Raw genomic sequence first — 27,682 nt, forward strand, 5'->3', positions numbered from 1 at the left:
GTTCCCGATGTGCTGAACACGCAAGGATAGGATTTCTACCAGGAGGAAATATTCAAGTTCATCCCACGATGCGACAAGTGCCTCAACTGATATGGAGACTATGTCGATAAATATCCTCAACCGATATGGAAACTATGTCGATAAATAACCTCAACCGATATGGAAACTATGTCGATAAATAACCTCAACCGATATGGAAACTATGTCGATAAATAACCTCAACCGATATGGAAACTATGTCGATAAATAACCTCAATCGATATGGAAACTATGTCGATAAATAACCTCAATCGATATGGAAACTATGTCGATAAATATCCTCAACCGATATGGAAACTATGTCGATAAATATCCTCAACCGATATGGAAACTATGTCGATAAATAACCTCAACCGATATGGAAACTATGTCGATAAATAACCTCAACCGATATGGAAACTATGTCGATAAATAACCTCAACCTATATGGAAACTGTCGATAAATAACCTCAACCGATATGGAAACTATGTCGATAAATAACCTCAACCTATATGGAAACTATGTCGATAAATAACCTCAACCGATATGGAGACTGTCGAAAAATAACATATTGTATATATTATCTATTAACTATATTGCTTATATGAAATAATATATACACGTTTCATTGCAGGCTTTGTAACCTTACTTTCTGATATCCCTCATACACATATATAATTTGGATGTCCAACAATTATGACGTCATCAAATGCGCACCTGAATTTCTACTCTACAAGGAAACGTTAAAAACAATTATTTAATTGGTATTTAATAGTATGTTGTAGATACAATTTGGTTCACTTATATCCTTGATATTCTTCATTGTTTTTAAGTTTGTCATTAAAGTTAAAACAAGTGAGGCTGAGCTACGCAGAGCCTTAAGAAACAGACATGATTATTTTTGAAAAATCATAAATAAATCAGACAACGTACGAGGTAACCAAAAAAGTTCTTGCCGTTCTAAAGCAGTAATAAACAAAGAGCAATAAAGTGGATAATACAACCACTATTTGGTGTGTATTGCGTAGACGTTTGTCCATGAAGCCATACAGATTGCCCTTGGTTCAAGCACTGAGTGAAGCTGATAAACATACCCGACATGAATTCTGTGTTACCATGTTGGATCGCATTAGTGGTGACGAGTCATTCTTGAACAATGTGGTATTCAGTGACAAATCACCTTTCCGGCAGAGTCAACACACACAATTGTATTTGGGGCACGGAAAATCCACATGTGTATGTGGAGCTGGTTCGTAACAACCCCAAAGTGAACGTGTTTTGCACTGTTTCCGGAGCAAAGGTGTATGGACCATTCTTCTTTGCTGAGAGCACCATCACCGGCATCGCCTATCTTGATATGCTAACGTACTTACTTGTTCCACAGTTAGATAAAGACGACCACGATAGCCGCTTATGGTGGGAACAAGAATGCGCCCGCCGCACTACCTGATAGACAAAGGGGATTTTTTGATCAGTGTTTCACAGACAAGTGGATAGGTCGTGGTGGACTAATTGCCTGGTCGCCACGGTCTCCAGATTACACGCCACTTGACTTCTTTCTGTAGGGGTTTGTGAAAGATAAGGTGTACACCCCTTCTCTACCTGATAATGTTAATGAACTGAAACTCGCATCACAATAGTCATCGCGGACGTTACCCCCGAAATGCTGGCTACTGTTTGGCAGAAAATCGACTTTCATTGGGATGTGTTCAGGATGACCGCAAGTACACACATATTTGTCACAAAAAACTTGGAAGGGTTTTGCTGTATAATAACACATAACCAAGTTTCTATGTGGTTCCAATAAAGAATTATAATTGATTTAAGTCGTATACCCTATAAAGAATGACCCTGTATTTACCATACTAAAATAGCTTACACGGTTAGCTACGCGCCTTTGGCGTGAGAGATCTGGGTTCGATTCCCGGTGGGAGTTCATGTAGTTCGGATTCCACGTTAATCAGTAGAAGCACGTCTCATATAGCCTCACTACTTAACGGGGCCTTAAAACTCAACTCAACTCATACTAAAATATGTATAAAAATACCTAAAAATAGGTCTATATGAACTTGGAAACTTGAACTCCTCCCCTTGACAAACTTCTGCATACCCCACTGTTCGGCCTAATAGGGTACCTAGAAAGTACTATCCTTTTAATTTCTGCCACAAAGTCTTTCCTAATGAATAAGAAATCTGGATGTACAATTTACGACACAACAATTGGAGAACACTCAAATTTCTGCGCAATATAAAAGATATTGACAGCAACAATTATTTCATTTAAGAGCACTTTGTAACTGTTAAAAAAAATTACTTTCCACAACTGGCGGATCGTCTGTTGTTATTGAGTTACTTAAAAACCAATAAAGATAAAAATTAGTTGCCGAAAACGTGGTACATATCCAAAAGTTTCAGGTTTGAATTATTAAATGGTCTATGGCAGTAAGTGTATTAAAATGAGTGTTTAATATTAAAATCAGAAAGTATTTTCAAGTGTTTCCAAAGACTTTTAAACCAAGATCTCAACATTTCCCCAACCATAATACTTACCGGAATCTCCTTTGTCTCGAGAATTAGTGCTGGAACATGTCTAGCCGAAAGTTTCTCTCGAATTGTTGTCCTTATTTTCTTTACCAAGGCGTCTGTCCAAGAATAGTTTTGGTTAAGCTTCACGAAAAGAATTACCCTTTCTTCCCGATCCTTACTTCTTTGAGGTACACACAAACTATCTAGTATTTCCGGAAATGATTCAACTGTAAAGAACACAATAGTTTAAATCTTTAGTTGAAGACTACATCACATTTCTTTCGTCATTTATAACAAGAGTAATTTATTTTGCGTGCAATACGGGTTGCCCCTTGTAAATAAACGACATAAAAGAACAACCTGATAATTGTACAATAAAGATTCAACTATGATTCAGCACCTTTCTAAATAAATTTATTTATTTATTTATTTCTATTTTTACACATCAAAACCATTATTTATTTATGAAATGCTTTTACCGGATCTTTTCATTTGATATCCCATAAAATATGTTTCGTTATGATATATTTGATTTTTCACTTTTAACAGTATACCATTTAAGTGTGTGCCGCACTGAATTTTACGTGACACTATGCACTAGTATTACTTCTCAGTTTATGATGGAACTGATTGACATCATATTTATGAAAACCTATCAAGCTGTTCAAAAGTTTTATGATGGAATTCGCATTTCGAATATTGCATTTGAAGAGAAGAAAAACTGTGATTTACTTAGCTGGCATGATGTATAGCAGGAAGTGAGCGCGAACCAAAAAATATGAGGGCTGATCAAAAAGTAAAGTTACAAAGCCTGCAGTGAAACGTATATATATATTATTTCATCTAACCAATACAGGAAACAGATAGCACATATATTAAGTTATTTTTGAACATAGTTTCTATATAGGTTGACGCACTAGTCGCATCGTAGGATGAGTTTAAAGATTCCCTCCTGGTAAAAATCTTGTCGTTGCATGTTCAGCCACGTTGTCATGAAGTGTTTCACCTCCTCGTCTGAAGCATGGCGACGGCCATCTAGGTGCTCCTTCAAGTGCGGGAACAGGTGAAAGTCGCTTGTCCTAAATCAGTCCTCCACGCGAGCTATGTTCAAATCTACTGATGCCTGCTGGGTCGGCTACTGCACTCTTCGTCGTCGGTGACGTTTTCTCTACCAGCTGCAAGTTTCGACATGCTGACGAGACATTACAGTCTCTCCATAAACTTCTACTAGCTGCCGATGAATTACAGCCGCGGTTACATGTTCCGCCCACAGAAATCGAACAACTAAGCGGATTTCTTCGTGAGACCAGTCTTCCAAACGAGTCGCCATTTGTGTTTATATACAACTAGTGCCATAAGTAGCGGGTGACAAACTCTGCAGTGTTGCCAAATCCTATTAAAATTACTGAACACTCCTCATTCTTCTATAACAAATAAAAACTCCTGAAATATCGACCTTGTAACCTTAGTTTTTGATCCTCCCTCGTAGAATATATGTAGAGGAAAATGTTACTTAGTTTTTAAGACATTTGTGGTTACGTTTCGAGGCCTTGTTTGGAATTTTGTACGAAATATATTTAAAATATATGTGTATAATCATCCAAAATTATGAGGTAATTGTAACACGAGGATACAAAACACTTAGTAATTAGTAATCCTACCTTTGTATCCCGTGACAGTTTCTCTTGTATTAATGAGTGATGTCCAGAGTGAACCAACATAATTCACTAACACAAGGAGAACTACTACTCAACACAGAGATGTTTACCATTTATTTGTGCGATATTTATAAGTAGTGCTCACTAATAAATACATTAATGGTGAAATTATTATGATTGAGTTTAGTATGTTGTATATATGCAGGCTATAGCCGATAGGCCTTTCAAGAAAACATTTAAGATACAATGAAAATAGATAAATTTCGGTTACGAGTGTGCATCATACATATATACATACATACATAGTATCCTTCTTGAAAGCAGATTATTCCATTCTTTAAAATAAAAGAAAAAGAAAAGAAAAAACTCATCTACAGTGTCTAGCGTCCACGTGACGCTCCATGCTCGATGTCATTCCTAAGATTACGACAAATGTTTGGACACACTATTCAGAAGGACATTCTACCACGCTGTTTAGTTCCTACGTGGAAATAAAGTCACAAACATAACACACATAAATGCAATTAGCTAAAAAGATAGTCTAACTTCTAATATAAGGTTGTCGTTCAAGAAAGAACGCTACCCGCTACCGAATTCAATGAGCTAGCTTAGGGGGACGGTGGCTTAATGGTAGAGTGCTTACCACTGGTGGGTGGGACCCCCGGCTAAGTTAGTTTGTGGTGGATAACATCGTGTCCATGAGTTTTCTGTGGATACTCCCGTTTCCTCCCACTTTCTCGTTCCACCAATTTTTTCAACATCATTCACCTGCTTTAATGATCGTCTCCCTTAGCCTAACAGACATAATCGTAAGACGTTAAACTCCAAGATTTAATTTCATTTTCATTTTCAATGAGTTAGGTTGTTTCATTCAAGTCTATAGGTGTGCGTGGTTTGTCTTCGATAATTGGGAGAAACTATCTGTTACGTGAACCGAGAAAATATGCTTTAAAAAATTGTGTGAGACTTTCGACTTATTATGATTGAAATAAACTTTTAAATAGAAGTGTATTAATGATATTGTCATAATCGAACATGGAAATGGAAATCTTTGAGTTTTATGTCCCACGGTTATGCCGGTTAGGCTAAAGGAGACGGTGATGATGAGAGATGAATGAAATGGTGATATAAAGAGAGTGGGAGGAAACGGGAGAACCCCGGGAAAACCCACGCACGCGGTGTTTGTCCACCACAAAGTTTACTTGGCGGGAGCAGGGTTTGAACCCGGGACCCCAAGCACCAGAGGTGAACGCTCTACCGCGGCCCCATTGTCATAATCGAAGTGACACTAGTAAATAGTAACTGAAAATCAATGTACTAACAATTACAACATACAGTACGCATCAACAATTAGCGTAGAAATAAAGATAAAAAAATACAAAATTTCATGACATCTAAAACAGACCCAACATGCTCTACTACGATGCTAAAATACCTTGTTCAAAATTACACTTTTAAGACAAGCCATAATACTGCAATTTGAATGAAATTCGCGCGGCGAAAAGTCAATAGAAAGCTCCAATGCTTGTGCAGAATTAAGAGTCAAAAACATTATCGGTGAATTAGGGTAGAAAATATTGCACGCACGCCAAAATAGACTCAAAAGCAAAATATATGTGCCAGAACAGAACAAAACTAAATATGCCCGGGAAAATATATCAGATAGTACCAGATGCACATAACAGAGTATATATATTAATAGAGCGTGCGCGAAAATACGAGAAATGATCGAAAGAAAACGTTACAAAACCTGAGACATAGCTGGAATATCAACACACCTAATGATAGAGGGCACTGAACAATAGTCTTCAGTGTAACCACAATTTTTGTTCAACCGCAAATCACAACAGCAGATAAAGTTTTCTACACCATTTGCATAGAAATCCGCGTCAAATTCTCGTAACTACCGTGAGGCAGCAGTTTTGTCAATCAAAATGCCAGATAATGTGAGCCAACCATTTTTTGCTTTAGAACAAGGAAAAGATCAAAGTTACAGGGGCTAGGTCAGGACTGTAGAAGGGGTATTCTAGTCGTTCCAAGCATAACGTCACTGGCTGAAGTACTGAGTCTACCGCTGTGTCCAAGGTTGTCATTAACAATATTGGTCCGTCTTTCTTTGAAGGCACATCACCACTTCCCTACATTTTGCTTTGAAATTCAACCCTCCCCGTACACCTTCACAATTTGACTATGAATGTTTGAAGATGTAGTGTTTTTGGCCCACAGGAACCGTAACACTAATCTCACTACTACTCTTGACCTATTTTCCAGACGAGTCATCATTTTTAATGTCCACTTCTCGGGTATACATAATCAGAACCTGAAGTCTTCAAACCTGCACCAAGACAGACATGTTATTAATCTACAAATACATTTTCGTTTTGCAGTGAATAACATACAAATTTTATGCTTTGTAACCATTTTTTTTTTAATCATCCCTCGTATAAAAAGAAGCAAAGTCTGCTTATGAAAGTCAATCCTTGCGGTTGTTCTTAATGCCTAATGTATGCTCTAAACCAAGGTCTCTCCCCCTCCTTCTTCCTTATTAACAGTTCACGATAAAACGTAACAGAAACAGCATCGCTTTTTTTTTTTTTTTTTAGGTTTTTCCTTTTTTATTTATTTCAAAACCCTCGTACAAAATTTCGTAATTTCTGCTTTCATTTTTCTGCTAACTTTTGCTTTCTTTGGTCTACGACTAGTGCTCAATTGGACGACTATAAACAAAGCCAACCTTGTTCACAAATTAAGTTATTAATGAGAAGTGATCTTGCAAATGACGACTTCCATACAAAATATATTTACTTACCAATATTATAGATTTCTGAGCTTCCAAACCGAACTCCACTCGGATTTAGAGTACCATCACTTCTCCCAAGCATTGTAATTCCTTTAGTCACTTCGTTTATTAAACAGTAGTCTCCGTGAGTCCATACACCAGGATACTTCTCAAAATAGGCTTTTTTATAAAGACGACCGTCAGGATCATTCCAGAAATAGATTGGCATGCTTGGAAAAGGCTTTGTACAAACTAATTCACCACTTCTCCCAAATACAGGTTTTCCTGTAGAGATTAAAATGGTATTATTATTTTAATATGTTGTATACAATTGGCTCAACAGTAAGGGTATGTTTATAGCGAAATTTTCCTATTTTATCCTTCCTTTTTCAACTTTCGTATCTTACACCACCTTTCATCCTTCGTAGAACAGCGTGTTTATACTGAGTTTAGTGTTCAGTTTTCTTCACGCAGAGGCAAGTCAGGGCTGGCAGCAAAAACGGTGTATTTGACATTTAGATAAAAAAAAAAAAAAAAAAAAAAAAAGGCTTCCACAACGAAATCTTAAAAGCCTAGCACATACCCCAGAAAAACTTCTATTTTTATGTCTTAAGATTAGGTTATACTGAATTAGTAGAATACGGTACATTAGTACGGAATTACATTAGTACGGTACATACGTTTAGGCTAGTAAGAGTAGATTAAGGTTAGTATAGAGTAGGTTAGGTTACTAGCGTATGTTAGGTTAGATTGGGTTAGTAGAGTATGTTAGGTTCGATTAGTTGAGTAATTATGTTAGGTTAATAAGGTAGATTAGGTTAGGTTAGTACGGTAGATTAGGTTAGGTTAATAGGGTAGGTCAGTAGAGTAGAGTAGCTTAGGTTAGTAGAGTATGCTAGGTTAAGTTAGTGCTTGTACGTGTATTTACAAGAACCTTAATGTGGTTTTCGCAGTGATACGAGTTCCTATGGCTTCACACTAGTAGCGCTACATTTGTAAACATAAAAGACAGTTTTTTACATTGTGCAGAAATGACACACTGACGCAAAATAATACGTAATACAGTTCTCTTTCGTATACACTCTCTCATTTTAATCATGCTACAACAGTTGTCATGGTTTGAGTACTCTTATATACTCATTAGTACTCTTATATACAATACAGCTTTACCACGTTGAGCCTAAGTATTCCACTGGCAAAAATTAATATTTAATACAGTCCTCTTTGGTACGAAGTTGCTTATTTTAACCGTAAAATTACCATTTGTATGACGCCTATTCTTGTTTCCCATACAGATACATATGTTTGCACTTACACGACATTCCTAGTTCACTGCCTATTTTCTCCCATGCATTCCTTAGCATCAATCTATTACGGTGATTTTTGTGTTGCTTCTTCCATATTAAGGGATAATTACAAACCAAAGATATTAATTTTTGTTTCACGTAATCAATTTTCAGATTACAATGTATTTGAGTAATCTACAGTAAAAAGAACATCTGCAACCCTTTTTATTAAAACTTCACCGGGCTAGCAGTACTGGTGTTTGTGTACATGTCTGTGAGAGTAGTCAATCAGTGCGCTGTCTGCTTGATCATCCACTGTAAAAAAGTTTGTTTCTCGAAATAAAAAAAGAAAGGAAGAAATATGAAGCTTGGTTCAGCATGCGATATAACCAGGTTCCATTTAAAGCAATGCATTAGATCTGGATTTTCAGTTCCGCTGAAAAAGGAAAAGGGAAGAATGAAATAGAAAAATTTCGCTATAACCATACCCTAGAAATGCACAAAGTTCTACAGTTTGGTAAGCAGTAGTAAAGTTTTCTCACACTTAACACTTGGGTTATTAATGATAACGGAACCGACAACACTTTGGATTTCGGAACGTAAATAAACGTTTTAATTCGGTGAGTTTCGGAAGAGAAGCGAAATACATTTCAACAATATCGGTTGTTTATATATTCCGCATGACTTTAAAGGAGGATTTTATAATTCCATAAGTAAGACTTTTGATATTCCATCCGTGTTTATTTTATTTGACTGAGGTTTGAATTGAACTGACTGCGTTTATCTTCAGAATTGTACTAACTCGGGGACTTGTACAATTATTGTGCTATCATTTTTTTAAAACTTAAAAAACATACTTATTCTGTTTCCCTTAGATATCTTACAAATATAGTTGACTCTACACAGTTAGTTATAAAAAGAAAAACCTGTACTAATAATTTGCCAACAGACGATGTACCTAAAATGGAAGCCACATTGCCTCGCTAAACTGTTATGCTGATTTGGTGTATAAGAAAAGTAGTAGCCCACTTGTCACCAGTAACCTACACAATACGTTGGCCTACTTCTTTGATGAAATGCGATCTTCGAGGCCCCAAGTGCCGCTCGATTCAATGTCTATGGTCACGAACATGTATCTATCGAGTAGACTTTTATATTTACCTCTTTTCCCGGATTCTTTGCGGGTTGCAAACGCAACAGCTCCTTCTGTGATGAAGAAAGAGTAAGGTTACTTAACGCGAATGAGTCAGAGCAGGTGAAATCCCAGCGAAGAATTTTCCACCTCTTCCATGGTACCAGATCATGTCATCTGGTCTTTTGCCAACAGATCGGTTAAATCCTGCTGGTTCACGACCGCTGATGTGAGTATTTTTTAGATAATGTGATATTTTTGTTTCAATTTATATTTTAATATTTAACAATTAAATGTTGTTACAAGTTACAGTTTGATTCAAATTTATTATTACAAGTATTAACCGTCTCCTTAATATTATTATAGCTTTTACTTCCTTATGATGATGATAATTTTTTTCAAATTTCACTTCATTTCAAATTTTCTCTATTTACTGTGTTATCCTGAAATTTTATTTATGTTAAATAAAATGACACATTGTTTTTAATTAGAGAAGATGGTTTGAAATTAAGTGAAATTGGAATACTTTATTACCATAGAAAAGCGAAAGCCACAACAATATTACGAAAACAGTTAATATAAATTTCAGTCAAACTATAGCTTGTAATAATATTTATATAATTTATTCTGGTTTATAGTTTGTAACAAATGATAAGAACCTCATTCTAACCATAGAAAGTTTCAAATATTTGAATTATTAGAGTTATATGTCCTTGATTCTATTGCGAGTTCGATCGTCATTACTAGCATAATAAAGATTATGTGGAATAATATTTAATTGTTAAATATTAAAATATACACTTACTAGCAGCGTTCACCCCGCTTCGCTGGGGTCACCCCGGAACGCAATAAACTTTGTTACTTAGATAATTTTTACTTTTTCGCTTTCAAGTGATATGATAAAAACCATAGTAGATTGCAGTAAATGTTAACATTATATCGCCTGTCATTTATGTTAACCCGCCGAGTGACACGGTCATGCGGGTTGCATATAAATACGTTTATTTTTACCTATGATGAACTAACAAAGGATTTGTACGTTATGGACACTTGAATGGTCAATTATCTCAAGACACTGGTAATTAAAAATTAAAGTGATATGATAAAAACCATCTAGGGTCCAAATCCTAATAACCCCCCAAAAATGAAAGAAATTGGTTCAGCCGTATTAGCGTGATGAGGGAACAAAGGATTTGTGCGTTCTCTTTTATATATAAGATAACAATATAAAAGTTAAAATTATATAAAACAATATTTGTACAACAAATCCCCAAATTAGTACAACTCTAAAGATAAACGCAGTGAGTGAGATTGGAACGTCAGTCAGACTCATGCTGTACGCATGCCAATGTTATTTGTTAAATGCTATATTTTTTCCTTCAATTCAGATCCAAATGTCTTCTATTTTTAGAGAGTAAATCAAAAAAGCTATTTCTATTTAATACGTACTCTGTACAATGATAACAGTTGTTTTCTTTAGTTTGAGATTTCTTTAATAAAACACAATATATTCGTTTGCTTAGTCTAATTTACAACATATATTTAATTACTTGGAGGCTGAAAGCTCAGAATGATACTTCATTTGTCTTCATTAATAAATAAATAAATAAATAAATAAATAAATAAATAAATCTCTATATATATAAATAAAAGTGAGTAGGGTTGTGACTTAATAACTCTCGAACTATCCAACCGATGTCGATCACATTTTCAACATAGATGAAATAGATGAAATTCGGGTCTGGGAGTGCTTTTATCATTTCACTGTGACGGTGCAACTTTGGGGAGGGGAGGGATATATATACATATATATTGTTCGCCTGGCTTACTCTAATTCTATTTGTGTACGGGGATGGTAGCAACTGAGTAAGAGCCAGACCAAACTAGAGAAATATCCGAAATTTCTCTCTCAAATATGCTCCTAACACTTGAGCAGAAATTTTATAAATTACAAGCAAAACTTAATTAGAGTAATGATTATTAAAGCTGATAGGAAAATTAGTAAAGTCTTTGTGTTCATGTTAATGTGATTTATTAGGAACAGGTTCGTAAAAATTGAAATGAAAAATGATATGATATGTTTGAGTTTTATGACCCACGATTATGCCGGTTAGGCTAAAGGAGACGGCGACGATGAGTAATGAATGAAATGGTGGAATGAAGAAAGTGGGAGCAAACGGGAGAACCCCAAGGAAACCCACGCACACGGTGTTTGTCCACCACAAAGTTCACTTGGCGGGGACTGGGATCGAACCCGGGATCCCAAGCACCAGAGCTTACAAAATTGAGGTTTCAAGAAATTTAGATTGGTCATGTTTAGCTATCTGGAATTCGTGAAGGATAATGATAAAGGAATTTGCCCAAAATAAGAATGTCATACCTGTTGCGCCGCTGGTTCCTTGCCGTCAAAAAAATCCTGATCCGCAGCTCTGTCTTCGGCTGATATAAAATGTCCTCAGAGATTGTTAAGTTTGATGATTAGAGCACATAACAATAAAGGTCTTTCTTGAATCCTTCAAACACTATTCAAACTCGAATAATATCGTAATGATAATTTACAAGTCACATACTGCGAGACGCATAACACTCCTAAGATGTGATTCGTTTAACTATTTATCTATACTCTGAAGTTACTCCGAGATTTTACTTCGGTGACTCGATTGACGTCTCTGTCCCCGTCTCTCGTTCCTCTCTACTAGTCTCTTCTACATTACCCCTAAATTTTGAAGGAAACATTTTATACGACCAAAAAAACATGAGATTGCATATTTTCAAAGAAGTTTCCAGACGGCAACGTCCTCAGCCAGCACGTGAAATCTCAGTTGAGAAAGAACATTCTGCTGACCAAAAACCTTTAAAAGTTTCGAGACACAAAATTCCAGATATTTTAAATTCTGCCAATCTAAGAAATTACTAGAAAAGATGAGTACAAAGATTTTACAATATTACAAACATTCGCTGATACAATTTTGAAATTAAAAATGCTGATTTAGTGACAGTTATTTAACAGTATTGTTATGTAAGTTCTTTTGATGTAATATACTAGCTTACAGTATCTTGTTTCATAACATGAACCAGGAATCATAATTAAAGTAATAAACTCCATGACATAATTTCTTTTTAGACCTTTTGCAAGATAGTAAAATTTAACAAACACAAGAGATCATGTAAATAAAATTGAAAAATGAAAAATGAAATGAAATCTTTGAGTTTTACGTCCCACGGTTATGCCGGTTAGGCTAAAGGAGACGGTGATAATGAGTAATGAATGAAATGGTGGAATGAAGGAAGTGGGAGGAAACGGGAGAACCCCGAGAAAACCCACGCACACGGTGTTTGTCCACCACAAAGTTCACTTGGCGGGGGCTGGGATCGAACCCGGGACCCCAAGCACCAGAGGTGAACGCTCTACCACTGAGCCACCGCGGCCCCATAAATAAAATTGAGTTGAATTACTTTTATAATATAATATATCGTTGCATATCTTCGATTTCAACTCAAGTACCTTAACAATATATGTAAATTATTGAAAATGACATATTAGTGCCGAATCTATAGTTCTTGAAGTCGCTGAGATGAACAGTTCCCCTTCCGATGTTGTTTAAATCCAAATTCAGCTCCGCAACTTGGGGAGGGGGAGGAGTGAGAAATATAAAAATGATTGAAAATGACCGATTTCAGAGAGGAATTCAATAATAGAAAAAGTGACTGAGTAGCAGAACATATTACTTTTTTTTTTTTTTTTTTCATTTTAACCCAGTGAATTGACACTAGTTATTTTCTAAAATTGCTTACCTTCAACCCAACATTCCATGGCACATCCAAGGTGAAAAGACTGTACTTCGCCTCTATGAACAGGAATATCCGTGTTTTGTCCCATGAAGCAAGCTATTATATCTGAGCCTCCTACAAATGAAACGTGTTACAATCATAAAAATCATTTCCACAGAAGTTAAGTTTTCAAATCAATAGTTCTGTAGGGGTACAAAAGTAACTTCTTAAATTGAGAAATTTTATCTCTTCTAAAATATGCAAATTAGAGCCGCACATTACTTATTTATTCATTTATTTATTTATTTATTTTATGACACGCTGTTTATTGCATGATGTTACTTCTTCTCATGTTACATCTTGATTTGACTGCCAATATTTTCAGAACCTTTTTTCAAACAGACAGGAATAAATTCTAAGGGCTCCCTTAAGGAATAAAAAGAAATACATATAGTATATAGTTCACTGCGATACATTTATTTCTTTGACAACCCCATAAAGATAATCAAGGGGACTGTAGTCTGGACGGGCCGCGGTGGCTCAGTGGTAGAGCGTTCACCTCTGGTGCTTGGGGTCTCGGGTTCAAACCCTGCTCCCGCCAAGTGAACTTTGTGGTGGACAAACACCGTGTGCGTGGGTTTTCTCGGGGTTCTCCCATTTCCTCCCACTTTCTTCATTCCACCATTTCATTCATCTCTCATCATCACCGTCTCCTTTAGCCTAACCGGCATAACCGTGGGACGTAAAACTCAAAGATTTCATTTCATTTTGTAGTCTGGACTCCATACAGGCAATGCAGTAAACCCTCAATGCCCGTTGTTCTGTAAAATGTTCACTAAGTTAATTTCTAAGTTTAGGTTCGGAAACATCATCTTACATAAACATCAGCAGAAATTCTTGGCCACACAAACGTTCGTAACATTTTCAAATGATGTCCAGCATACATGACACCTTGCAGCAGATAGGGACCACAAATACAAGAAGTTATATCTTAGACTGTTATTTTCCGCTTGTTCTGCATTCTTTCAGCTGTCTCTAGGAGATCAACTTTGATTCCGTCGTCAAAATGAACATTTTTTACAATGACGGAATCATGGAACTGCTCACATATTGACAGAAGTGTGTTCATTGCCAGGGTGGTTATATTAGAAAATAATTATTATGATCTGAGATTAAAGTTCTAGGAATGTACGTGTGTTTGTTTTGTACCGATAAGTTCAACCGTTTTCACACAAAAAATAATACGTATTATTTTTCAGCATGCTCTTGCAAAACAATGATGACAATACATAACTATATCTAATATACCCAAGAATAATTTTTAGAAGTTGTAGATTACATTGCATATATTATGAATCGTACAATGACAAAATGAAACTTAAATGTTAATGGACATCGACGATGGAATATTATATATATATATATACATACATCAGATCAGTGATGTTCATAAAAGCAACATACTAACCTGATATTGATCCAAGTAATAAGTCATTTTTAATGTTTTTATATACATAATCGTAGCTACGGGGTTGTAAAGTGGAACCAGTTGATAAAATCATCCTCAATGTTTCTAGCTTGTGATTGTCTTTTGGAATGTATTGTCTATCTTCTACCACTGCGAGGTATTTGGCGCTTGTACCAAATATTGTTATACCTGATACAGAAGAAGAATATGTATTATTTATTGATCACGCATAATGTATAAGTTGGCATATTAATTTCCTATTAAATAACGGGAATTTTATGGAAAACAATAATGCACTATGTACCTGTTAAGAAATAAACAAATCATTGTATTTCAAAGATAGTACTCACCATAATACAGAAAAAGCGGAAAAATGATTGATTAGACTGGGACTCGAACCCAGGATCTCCCGCATACCGTGCCGATGCGTTAACCACTACGCCATGCAGTTCGCTTCTCAGAACACCCTTTCACTTCTGTAGCCGATGCTCTCACCACTCTTTCCTTTACATTAAATTATAATAAAATATCTCTACGTGGGCTGTCACTATAACTGCCACCTTTTTAATTTAACAAGCACATCTGCCGATGTATGTGTGTTACTGTTGACCTGCATGGTGACCATATTTCTAAATAGGTCATTGTCTTTGGAACCAAGGCTGAACAACTCAGAATCGTTTCAGTACATTTGCCACAATCTGCTTTAATACGTCATTGCCCGTGTTTAAGAAGAATATACAAAACAATCAACAGTTAAACTGGAACGTATACCAAAAGAAAAAAAAAATCATTATCACGTTACAAATATTAAAGGTTCCTAGAAATGCCTCTTCCGATATGACAACAATTAGACTTAAAACCTAACACTATTATGTCTCATATAGAGAATAAACCACTCTGTCGTACTTTCATTTTATCCTATACCGGGTGAGTCAAAATGGTATCCCCGATTTCGTTAATTTATTACTCGAACAGTAATGAGCTTTTGTTGCTAATATATTCTGGAATATTTTTCAAGAAGTTTTTTATTTCCTCTTCTATTGCAGAGGCATAGTTACATAGACCTCCACTACGAGGTAGTTTAGTCAAAATGAGCAATATGGCTTCTACAGGCCAGCAAGCGTTCTGTGTGCTTGATTTTCGAAGTTCGTTTTGAAGGTTCAACAGCATTTCTGTGGAAAATTTAGGTTATTTTTGCCGCCATTTGCCACAATAGTGGTTGAATTGCGTGAGCGCATCAATGCAGCTGTAGCCGATATAGACCCTGACATGCTAGGAAGATTTTGGCAGGAAATTGATTATAGACTAAATGTGTGTCGTGTATCTTGTGGATCCGATCTTAAACATTTATATGATGTTAGGAGAAAACTTCTGAGTTGATCAATCAGTGTGTAATCACTGAAATCAGAAACATCATTTTGACTCAAACTATATATATTTAAAGCCTTAAGCTTCTATAAACTTTAAGATTTTGTACTTTATTCCAATTAACCAAATAACAAAACAATACAGATCTGCACCTATTACATAAAATGCTAGAAGTACTACAAATCTATTCATCTAAGTACATTTTAAGAGAAATACTTATCGTACCAAACATAATTTCGTTCAATTCCTATAGTATCTCGAACTTTTCACCCAACAACCCTACCCCATTTAACCTGCTACAGAAGACTTTTTTAGCGAGCACACAAGATCAAAAAGGAGCAGTTTTCTAATCCTATTCTCCATTTTGTCCCACAATTTATAACAAAGTGGAACATGAACATTTGGAAAGTTGGGTTATTTTTTACTAAATATTTTGACTAATGTAAAACCAACATTTTCCAGGTGTTACTTGCCACAGGAAAAAAATGTGATGTCTACTTGTGTAGGAAGCACTGAGTAAAAATTATTGTTCAGTCCTGCCATTAGGAAATAATACCGCAACTGACAAAACTAGTTAGCGTTGCCCGGTATTAGTGTCATTTATTGACAGAACGCACAAACGAAACCTACTTCACTAAAACAATCGCTACGGACAACCAACGTGACGATGGCGAGTTCCCACTTATACTGATGGTGTATCACATGTTTTCCACCTCTCTTTCAAGTCTCCCGTCACCAGCGTTGCTGGTTCGTGCGCAGGTGTTGCCAATCTCATTACTTTATTTACATAGCTTGTATACAAAGGGTGTCGCAGAGAAGGTAAGATTTCCTGTATAGGAAAACAGGGTGAAAATTCGGTTCATTAACTTCCCATTGAAACCAAAATGAATACAGGTCAAACAATCGTAACTGCATAGCAGTTAAAAGACAAGTACGTACATGGACCCCTCCAAGAATCATTAAAATGAAAAAATAAATTATGAACTAAAACATTTTTGTTGAGAATCAGTCATATCGACTAGACGTACATCTTTTTTCAAAATAAGCACCATTGACAACTAAGCAAGCGTCCATACGCTTCTGCCACTTTGTGAATGTCTTTGAAGATTCGTCGTCAGGTAGCGAACTGAAGAAAACTTACACTGTGGTGATCACTTCTTTGTTCGTCATGAAATGACGACCACGTAAAGTGGAAATAGCTAAAAGTCGAAGGGTACAAGATCCGGGTTGTATGCTGGATGCGATAAAAAGTCTATTTTCCTTTTTGTCGCGTGATCATGAAAAGCCACATAATGTGCAAGCGTGCGTTATCGTGGTACAATATGAAGGAGTTCCTCTTGAAATGCAACCTGTTACGTGCTGGCGCAATCTCGATGACTCCTCGTACTACACTGCATTCACCATGCCTCTTCGATTCCTAAATAAGATCAGCATCACCTTATTTGCGCTCTTCTGTTGATGTTCTTTCTTTTTGCGAGACGACTTCCAAGTGCTGCTTTCTTATTTTGTAAACGGGTCAAAGTCATGAATCCAGGTTTCATCGACAGTTATGATTCGATCCAGAATGAAAGGATCATCTTTCATACCTCTCTTCCACTGAGTACAAACATTTATACGCTGCTGCATCTGTTCTGCTAAGAAAATGCGGTACCCATGCAGCGCAAAACAACTTCATTTTCAAATGATTCGCAAAATTCGGTGGACGGTTTCCTTCAGTATGTTCAAATGTGCACTTAGCGCTCTCAAAGACATATAACTATGATCTGCTGCAACAGTATTCACTAGCGTCTCGTTAATCACGGACGATCTTTGTCCATTATGCAGGATTCGCGCTCATCTTCGAACAATTTGTGCTATCGGTACGTTGTGGCTCTACTCAGTCTGTCTTGATCGGCGTGTATGCCTGTTGAAAATTATGTTTCCACAACATTTTTCCCTAAACGCCAACAAAAGTTTATGGCATGTCGCTGTTCATCTGTTCTATTTATCGCGAAAGGCAATCTTATACACAAAATCCTGCAGAGGCAAACGAAACACGTTCACGTAAATCAACACAGATGCTAACTAATGTGGTTTAGAATCACGTGACAACTTGCTACGGATACAAAATTAGTCATCCTACACGAAGAGACTAATGCGAAGACCACAGGCAGTGTTGCCAAGTCAGGAAAAAATTTTGTCTCACCTTCTCTGCGACAGCCTTTATATAATATCCCTTACATGGCTCTGTTTACTAACAACCAACACGTGATTATTTTATAAACATTAACCATGTGCGTCCTACTACGAGTTACTACAGTAGCAGACAACAGGGACACCAACGACACCTCTTGGTCATGTGACAATAAGGGAACACTAGCGCCATCGCCACATTGGAGCAGCCTTAAAACCAGGATGACATCAGCAACTAGTATCAGTCTTCGGTTGGCTCACCTCCACTCTCTGAGCTTGTCTGGAGCTTCGAGAGGAACCTAATCTAAAGTTTTTAGCTTGCCTGGAGTTCTAGATCTCCTTTCCTGCCCACTAAGTTTGCTCAGAACTCTGTGGGACTCTTTAAACCGCAGTCACTCAGCTTGCTTGGAGCTTTGTAGCTTCAACACCCTCCTTATCTTCTGCTTGTGTGGAGCATTGGGTATTATAAATCCAGTCTATCTAGCTTGCTCGTAACTCTGTGGAGATCTTTTATTAGGCTGCTCGCGCCTTGGGAAACCACTCTTAACCCAATACTAGTGAAATATTTATATTAGAATGGTTCTGTATTACACCATTTATAAGGAGAATTTTTTATAATAAAATATGGTAGTGGACGAAACATTTCTGTGTATAATTTAGCTTTACCTATGCTCTACCTACACTTGCACAAGTAAAACTCTACAATATATATATATATATGTATAATATTTGTAATTTCTCGTATCTCTGTCCGCACACCATGGATGTTACGTAAAAGTCTTCTTATTTGCTCGATAAATTAAATTTTTACTATAGTAGTAATTTATTTCCAAACAACTGAAACGTCAAAGTAAAATGAATTGAAATGTTATATTTAATAACCTAAATTAATTAAGAATTTGTGTTACGCTTCCCTTCATTTTTTTTTTTTTTTTTTTTTTTTTTGTTAGTAAATACTCCGAAAGAAAATACAGAACATTAGAAATTTAATACATTTAACATAAAATGCTATTAAATAAACTAAGTTCTAAATACTTAAACTTCATTTTCTAAATATTACTTACTTTCTTTCTCATTTTAAGCCAGATATTTGGATGCGCAGTTTATAGGGTAATGACTGCCAGGCTGGGAAATAAATAGTATATTTTTAACAGTTTTAGTAACTTTATTTTTAACATTTGACTCCGTTTTCCCTGAGGACAGATATTTGTGAATAATCATAAGCAATTGTTAAGTTCTTTACGTGAATAGTCAATTTTCCAGAACTTAACTATTAAATAATCTACTTTTCGAAATGGAGCTTTTAAATAACTTACTTTTCAAACTTTATTTATTAAGTAACCTACTTTCCAAAATTTAACTATTAAATTATCTATTTTGCAAAATTAATTATATAACCTACTTTTCAAAATGTAGCTATTAAATAGCCTACTTCCTAAAATTTAACTATTAAACAACCTACTTTTTAAATTTACATTATTTGCTGTTGCTGAGTTATTTAAAAAAAATAAGAAAAAGTTGTGGGAAATATAGTGAGGCTCCGTAACACTTCGGATATTAGAAATTTTGAATTATATAATACAAGGGGTGATCAGAAAGTAGGGTTAAAGCCTGCAGTGAAATGTGTATATATTATTTCATATAAGCTAGTTAATAGATACTATATACAATATGTTATTTTTCGACAGTCTCCATATCGGTTGAGACATTTATTGCATCGTGGGATGACTTTAAAGATTTCCTCCTGGTAAAAATCCTGTTCTTGTGTGATCACCTAGATTGTCACGAAATGTTTCACCTCTGATACTGCAGAATATCGTGCACAATGTAATGAACGCTTCCAAATGGCATGCCCAATTCTACCACCAGATGCCATAACGTATTTCTGTTTTCCTAAATCAGCTCCTCCACGCGAGCTGTGTTCAAATCTGTTGATGCCGTGCTGGGTCGACAACTGCGCTCCTTGCCGGTAAAGTTTTCTCTACCAGCCGCAAACTTTCAACACCATTCTGCGACGTGCTGATGAGTCTCTTGTAAACCTCTACCAGCTGCCGGTGAATTTCAGCTGCGGTTACATGTTTCGACCACAGAAATCGAATAACTGAACGGACTTCTTCGCGAGACCAGTCGTCGTTTGAATGAAATGAAATGAAATCTTTAAGTTTTACGTCCCACGATTATGCCGGTTAGGCTAAAGGAGACGGTGATAATGAGAGATGAGTGAAAATGGTAAAATGAAGAAAGTCGGAGGAAACGGGAGAACCCCGAGAAAACCCACGAGCACGGTGTTTGTCCACCACAAAGTTCACTTGGCGGGGGCTGGGATCGAACCCGGAACCCCAAGCACCAGAGGTGAACGCTCTACCACTGAGCCACCGCGCCCCCTCTAGTCGTCGTTTGAGGCGGTTGGCTGAAACTTTGCACAGTTGGCAACTTCATGTATTAAAATTACCGCACATTCTTCGTTCCTCTATAAGAGACGAAAGTCCAGAAATATTGGCCTTGTAACTTTAGTTTATGATCCTCCCTCGTACAATACCCCTTGTTTGGCAGCTTTATTTAGTACAGGGTTCCTACAAGTTCTGATAAAAAGGAATCCTTGATTTTCCATGACTCTTCATAAGAATTCCATGACCACATAAAATCCTTATGAAGTCGGTCTCCTCCTCTGTTAATGCCGATTCTTCCTCACCAATTTGACAATTTCTCTTCCGCATTCTTTCCTTTTCCTTTTTTGGATTGACTCTTGTTTTGTTTTCATACAGGTATACTGTCACTACTTTTTTTTTTTTTTTTTTTTTTTTTTTTTTTTTTTTTAAAGACTCCACATATTGTCTACAAACAAGATTACGTACCTCTACATATATGACCAAAACTTTCGCACAGAAAACGGTAATACAACAGTTTAAATTAAACCTGTTGGACTATAATTAAAAGCACGATTAATGCAAAGTCGTAACTAAACACTAACCTTAGCGGCCAGTGGTGTATTCAGGGGAAGGGGGTTATTGGGCTCAAGCCTCCCACCCCCGAAATAAATTTGTTAGTTTTTTGCAATCCAACAATAACCCTTACCATTTCTAAAAATTTCATTGATTTTCCATTTTCTTATGCTCTTTGCTCACAAATAATACTGTAGTTGTCAAATTTCATTCCATGTAAGAACTGCGTTCTTTCTTCCGTCCATTCTACTCTTCTGTTCCTTTTTCTTAGTTGTTACTTTCTTTCATTTCTCCTATTATACTTTCGACCGTTGTTAGTTGTGATTCAAATCGGCCGTCGTTAGTAACGCCAAAACTAAGAAGAGCTGATACGAGAAACTGGTGTTTCACACCAATTTGCATTGACACTAACATAACGGGACTTTAGTTATTATAGCAAAGGAATATCTTCATCGTTTAGTTATTAAAAACGATAAATGTTTGAATTAAAGAAAATCAAAAAGGGGGCGGGGGAGGGAATAAGTAGCCCGGAAAATTAGGTAGGCCAAGAGGGTACTTCTTCTTTCCCTATGAACAGAATAAATGGTTAGATTCACTGCTAAATTTTTGTATCAGAACACACAAGATTCACTGGTGTGCAATTCTTGTAATTAAAACTTCAATTTACGCACAAATTAAAATATATTTTAATTCTCAAACTCAGGTGGGCAATTGTCCCCCCTGCTTTCCTGTGTTTCGCATAGCCCTCCCGAAACAAAATCCTAAATACGTCACTGTTCGCGGCAGAAATTTACTGAAATTTACGTTAAGGAATCTCTTTTCTTCTTGACCTAGTTCAGTTTGATGGCTAGTTTCTTTTGTATCAGCTTTGCGTTTCATACGTAACCTCTGTTACTCAAAGTCTCTCGGCTGCGTATCCAACATTCTCTTCTCAGTTTCCTTTTTGTTGTGCTCACTTATCTTTTCCTTCTGCTAGTGCAAGTACTCTTCACAGCGTCTCTGAAGGCTTTCATGTAAAGAAGCATCTCTTGCCTCTTGTACCTGTTTATGAATATACCTTTCTGCTACAATAGTCTTTTCATGCATATTTTCCATTAAGAGTAATTTATTGACAAAGAACCCTCTTTCGATCATTACATTTCTATGCGAATCAAACTTTTACTATCTTACAAAATCTTTTTATTCTTCAGTACCAGCAAGGAACTTACTACAAACAACGTCAAATCCTAATTCGTTAGAACTCTGGGAGACTTCTTGAAGTTCTGCTGAGTTTAGACTGGAGAAAGAGATATACAGGGTGTTTCAAAATGAATGTCTGGGTTTTAAGACTTTGTAGTATTTATTACAATTAACTTACAATTATAAATAATACAACAAATGAAAGAGCAAATCAAATAGTTTTGTACACACGCATGCGTATACACTGTTTTCTCTGTCTGCCATTAAGTAGAAAGCGCTAGTAGCAAAGATGGCGACTAGTGAACATAAAGCTTTTAGTGTTTCACATTCTGCAAAAACTAATCTGTAGCTACAGTGCAATCGTCTGTGTGGAGAGTTTTAAGGAAACGCTTACAACTATGTCCTTATCGTTTGCAGTTGCTACAAACTCTGAAGCCTACAGACTATGGTTTACGTACCAACTTTGCAAATGAAATATTGTTAAATGAGGATGAAGATTTTCTGGATCGTGTCGTCTTCAGTAATGAATCGATGTTACACCTACGTGGCGATACTCGCAATATTCGAATCTGGGGGTTAGCAAATCCCCACGAGATGGTACAGTTGCAACGTAGACCTGAATTGCTCTTTCATTTTATGTATTATTATAATTGTACGTTAAATGTAGTACATACTACAAAGCCTTAAAACCCCAATATTTATTATGAAACACCCTGTATTTTTTCCCATAGCTTTCAGCAAGCACATCATCTATCTAGACGTATGAAGCTCGTCTAGAAGAGAGAACCTTTCTTGACCTATACGAGACGAATGATGAATTACCTTAGGATCTAATGAAGACAGATCTTTAAATGGTTGGTACTCTAAAGGACTGTTGAAATTTGGTAATCACAGATGTTAGGATCCAGCAATTGCAGTTTTTGTTGTTCTCTGGGTATTGTTCCTCTTTATGCAAGAAAACGTTAGGAAGCAAACCAAATTACGACATTTTTGCTCACCATAAAGTTTTCCTGCTTTTGTCACAACACTTAATACTCAGTATCTGCACATTTCAGCAGTTCTGATTTCACACTTCAAATCACAAGATTATTTTAAAGTTTTCCTATAGCATCAAAGACGAATGGAGTCATTAGTTGTAAAATCTGAAACCTACGCTGGAAGGACTGCCATCCAATGGCTACCACCTTGCAGAAGGCCAGTTTGCAATTCATAAATAGATCGCTTGCTACCTTCTTCAGAGTTTCTATAGGTCTCATGTTTGTCAGTTTGTTTGTTGTAGAAATTTAATTACATAGTCCACTAATTTAATTAATTGCCACCGCCCTCTGGAAACAGCTAGCATTTTGCAACCAGCGGACGCCGCAACACTTCACAGGAAACTGTGCATTCTGTGATGTCAGTAAACTTTCCTAGACGAGCTGGAGAGTTACTGAATAAGTAATGGATGTGACGTAGGTGGTTACACGTATTCCAGTCCACTGATCCATAGCAGAATCAATGATTCATAATGACTTTACGTTAAAGATATTTATGTCATTTTTAAATATTCTCCATTTATCAAAACGAAACCGACTGAAGACTTCAAATTTTTCTCTGACTTTCAATTGCTTTCCTTTACATTTCCTGACCATCTTTAACTTCCCTGACTTTCCAGTTTGTAGGATTCCTGTATTAGATTTAGAAATTGTCTAGAAGAGATTCTGATATTATCTAGTAGGCACCAGAAAGAACTTTCATTCAACTGCTACATCTATTACACGTAAGAAAACATTTTTCTACTAGGATACAGTTTGAGGATACTTTTATGTTCTCGCAATAGTTTTTAAAAAGTAAATTTATTTTTAAAAAAATCGTTTTAAGAAAGTTTATTTATTTATTTATTTATTTAAATAAATTATTTTATTTATGTATATATTGTTATAGTAATGTTTTATTTTTTAAAAAAAAAAGTTTATTTATTTCTTTTTAATTCTATGGGGAAGAACTACTTTGTATAGCCGTAATGAAAAAAAAAAATCTGACCATTTGTCTTGTGAAAGTGACTCCATACTGTCATCTGTACATGGCTTCTTTAAAAGTGTATCTCCTTTGTCTGTTTCGAATTATTATGAATTATATCATGTATAGAGCTTGAGCCATATAATTATACACTAACAACAAGTTTTAATTTATTTTTGATAGTCAAACTACAAGTTTAACTATTAAAAGTTAATACAAAATTTCGTTAATACGAGGCACGTCTAGAAAATAAATGTACAAGATTTTTGTAGGTTAAAAAAAAAAATATTTAAAATAACACTTACATGTTTATATCAGTACATATGTGTCGCCATTTCTCTCGATGCACTCAGTGTGACGAGGGATCAATGTTTTTATGCCTTGGTCAAAGAAGTCTGCCGTCACATCTTTTGCCCAATTCTTCACGTTCACTTGTACTTCCTCGACAGTTGAAAATTTTTTCCCACCCATGTGCATCTTCAGAGAGGTAAACAGATTATAGTCTGAAGGCGCCAGGCCAGGGGAATGCACGGGGTGGCTCAAAACATCCCATTCCATCCGAATGACTCCAAAAGTTGCTTTGTTGCATTGACCGTATGCGGTCTGGCATTGTCGTGCAGAAAGCAGACTTCCTTCGTCAGCAGTCTCCTCTGAACTGCCCAACTCAATTATTTTGATCCCGTTAAAATCTTCAGACGAAGATTTTGCTTTCACAACGACACAACGGATAACGCTGCAAATTTCGCACTTGGCGACAAATTTTATCGACATCTTTCACGGAAGACGTTACTGAGGTCACAGTTTTGATTGTAGTGACGCGTGATTGGGCTCACTAGAAAGGGTAGGAGCTAAGATACATGGCAGAGTGACGAACATAGCAATAACAAATTCCCTCCGCCCACGAAAACCCTAGTACATTTATTTTGTGGATATACCTCGTGTAATTCCTGACTTTCCATCGCCTTCCCACGAACATTCCTAAATTTTGATAAAGCTTTTATAATCTTGAACATCTTGTTTCTGCTATTTTAATTTATTTTTGAAGCATAGGAAAGATGATCGTCGTTTAAGTAGAGGCAAAGAACGAAAAATCTTACCTACTTCGTCAACTAGATTCCACAGTACACGTTCATGAGGGAAGAACGGTGAGCCTTCATACAACACAATTGCACTTCCAATGGCTAAAGAACTAACTAACCAATTCCACATCATCCAGCCAGTCTACAAAATAAACAAACGGATCAAATAGTTGAAAATTATAAATATTTATAGACAAATTTCACGAAAAGTGAACTCTGAAATCCCTTGTAACAACACAGTTAACTTTCTCGCCGCAGGTGCTTAAATCCACGTTCGGGTGCGGAAGTCACAAGCAAATAGGTTAAACTGTAAATTCATTTCTCACACAGTATCAGTGACAAAGAGAGATAATAAACTATTATGAAAAAATAAACTCTTATCTGTATTTTTAACAATTCCCAATATCTTAAAACAGAGCTGGCTCTAGGCAATATACCGCCCCGTACAATGGCATCATTTGCCGACTCTTCCCGCCCCCTTTCTCCAGAAAGAACAAATCTTAAATGCAATGACTTTAAAAAAAATGAAATGAAATCTTTGAGTTTTACGTCTCACGGTTATGCCGGTTAGGCTAAAGGAGACGGTGATGATGAGAAATGAATGAAATGGTGGAATGAAGAAAGTGGGAAGAAACGGGAGAACTCCGAGAAAACCCACGTACACGGTGTTTGTCTACGACAAAGTTCACTTGGCGGGAGCAGGTTTTGAACCCGAAACCCCAAGCACCAGAGGTGAACGCTCTACCACTGAGCCACCGCGGCATCAATGATTTTAAAAGTATACTACCCCATCATCAACGATGAAGGGAAGAGAAAGTGCACTTGCACTCAGAAAAGCCTAAACACTGCAAGTACAATCTCGTTTTGTGTTTTTTCTCTAAATTATATTCTATTATGTTAGTGAAAGATAAACAAACACACCTGCGGAGGAAAGATAGAATTATAGAATTCAATATCGAGCTTCAATACCAATATATCAGTTTGCAATTTCAGTGTAACTAGCTTTTTTATCTTTATTTCTTGATTTTCTTTCTACGTCTGTTAAAAATTAAAAAAAAAAAAATTGTTTCCGTGGGTAAGGAACTTGTTTGTGACAAAGACAAGACTAGTTTTCATATCAAAACTTTGATAACTAACTAAGTGGAACAGGTATTCGCTACTGTTCGAGAATTGGGTTCTTTGCATCTGATAATTCATGTTGGGATTTGTCTGACCATTTACTTTAGCACTGTTCATGTGATTTTAATCTAACAAGAAATATTTATTTAGATATTACAGTTATGACAGATTTTGCCGCTCCGTACAAATGCACGTGTTGCACATACGGTAGAGACGGCTCTGATCTTAGAAACAAGAATACAGATTGCCGTGTCCTTAAATTTTAATCTATTACTCGATGAGTTGGGTGATTCAACTGGTACATGATATGATATCACTTAGCGAGCACAGCTTGAATACATCAGGTCTCTACTGAGGGTAGTGTATCAGTAATTTGTATACCAGACTACTTTGTGTATACTGTATTTTATGCACTCGCCCAATATTTAATGTACCATTAATTGTATTGTTTTGGTGTTCTCTGACGCTTTCCTTAGCAGATCGTAAATTCTCTGGTAATCCATCTCACTTCTCAGAACTTACACTTACATTTTCTGTTCACATGAAAATGTAAACTCCCTTTCACTAAAATTCATTTTTTTTTTAACTGTTTACTGTTGTGAAATTTTTTCTGAATACTTGTGTAATTATGCTCAAGTTTATAGAAACTCTGCTTAATCCTAACAATCACTTTGTGAAGATGCTGTTATAATCTTAAATATACGTTAAAAGTGGAATTGTTTACACACTACTTTAATCTACTGAAATATTATTGAAAACACACATATGGTTACATTATATAGTACGGTACTTAACTAACCTATAACGAAGTAACACTATAAATGTTTTTGTGTGTTTCCTCCAATATTTGTCTACTATTACTGCATAAAAAAAGGTTGAAAACCGAATTTCAATTTTCTTTATAATGAACCAAGATCAGCTCGAAATCTATTTCGTCGAACAAGATTTTAGGCTTTTTTTTAATGTTTAGTGTTTGTAATAAACATATATCATTATTATTAAGATTGAAGTCCAATATTATGAACTCACATTTTTTGTTTAAGATACAAACATTTCAACAATTAGCGATTTCTTGCTATGTGACGACCGCTTTTTCTTATTTTATTTGGCTTATAACGTCTGCTCAACACAATGTCACTCATTTATACAGGGTGTTTCAGATAAAACGTCCAGTGCTTATAAATCC

The 27,682-nt window shown here is 36.0% G+C and overlaps 1 protein-coding gene across 1 annotated transcript in view; it reads right to left on the reverse strand.

Annotated features, from left to right (window-relative positions):
* Window positions 1-27,682, reverse strand: part of LOC145692832 (acetoacetyl-CoA synthetase-like) — a 74,882-nt gene that overhangs the window by 13,893 nt on the left and 33,307 nt on the right. The window contains exons 7-11 of the mRNA XM_081768332.1: window positions 25,396-25,519; window positions 14,640-14,828; window positions 13,196-13,306; window positions 7,013-7,267; window positions 2,570-2,772 (exon numbers count right to left, since the gene is read on the reverse strand). Of these exons, the coding sequence (XP_081624458.1) occupies window positions 2,570-2,772; window positions 7,013-7,267; window positions 13,196-13,306; window positions 14,640-14,828; window positions 25,396-25,519 (882 nt within the window). The remainder of the gene's footprint in view (window positions 1-2,569; window positions 2,773-7,012; window positions 7,268-13,195; window positions 13,307-14,639; window positions 14,829-25,395; window positions 25,520-27,682) is intronic.

Source organism: Thermobia domestica, chromosome 8, assembly GCF_964235325.1.
Source record: "Thermobia domestica chromosome 8, izTheDome1.hap1.1, whole genome shotgun sequence".
NCBI classification, from domain to species: domain Eukaryota; kingdom Metazoa; phylum Arthropoda; class Insecta; order Zygentoma; family Lepismatidae; genus Thermobia; species Thermobia domestica.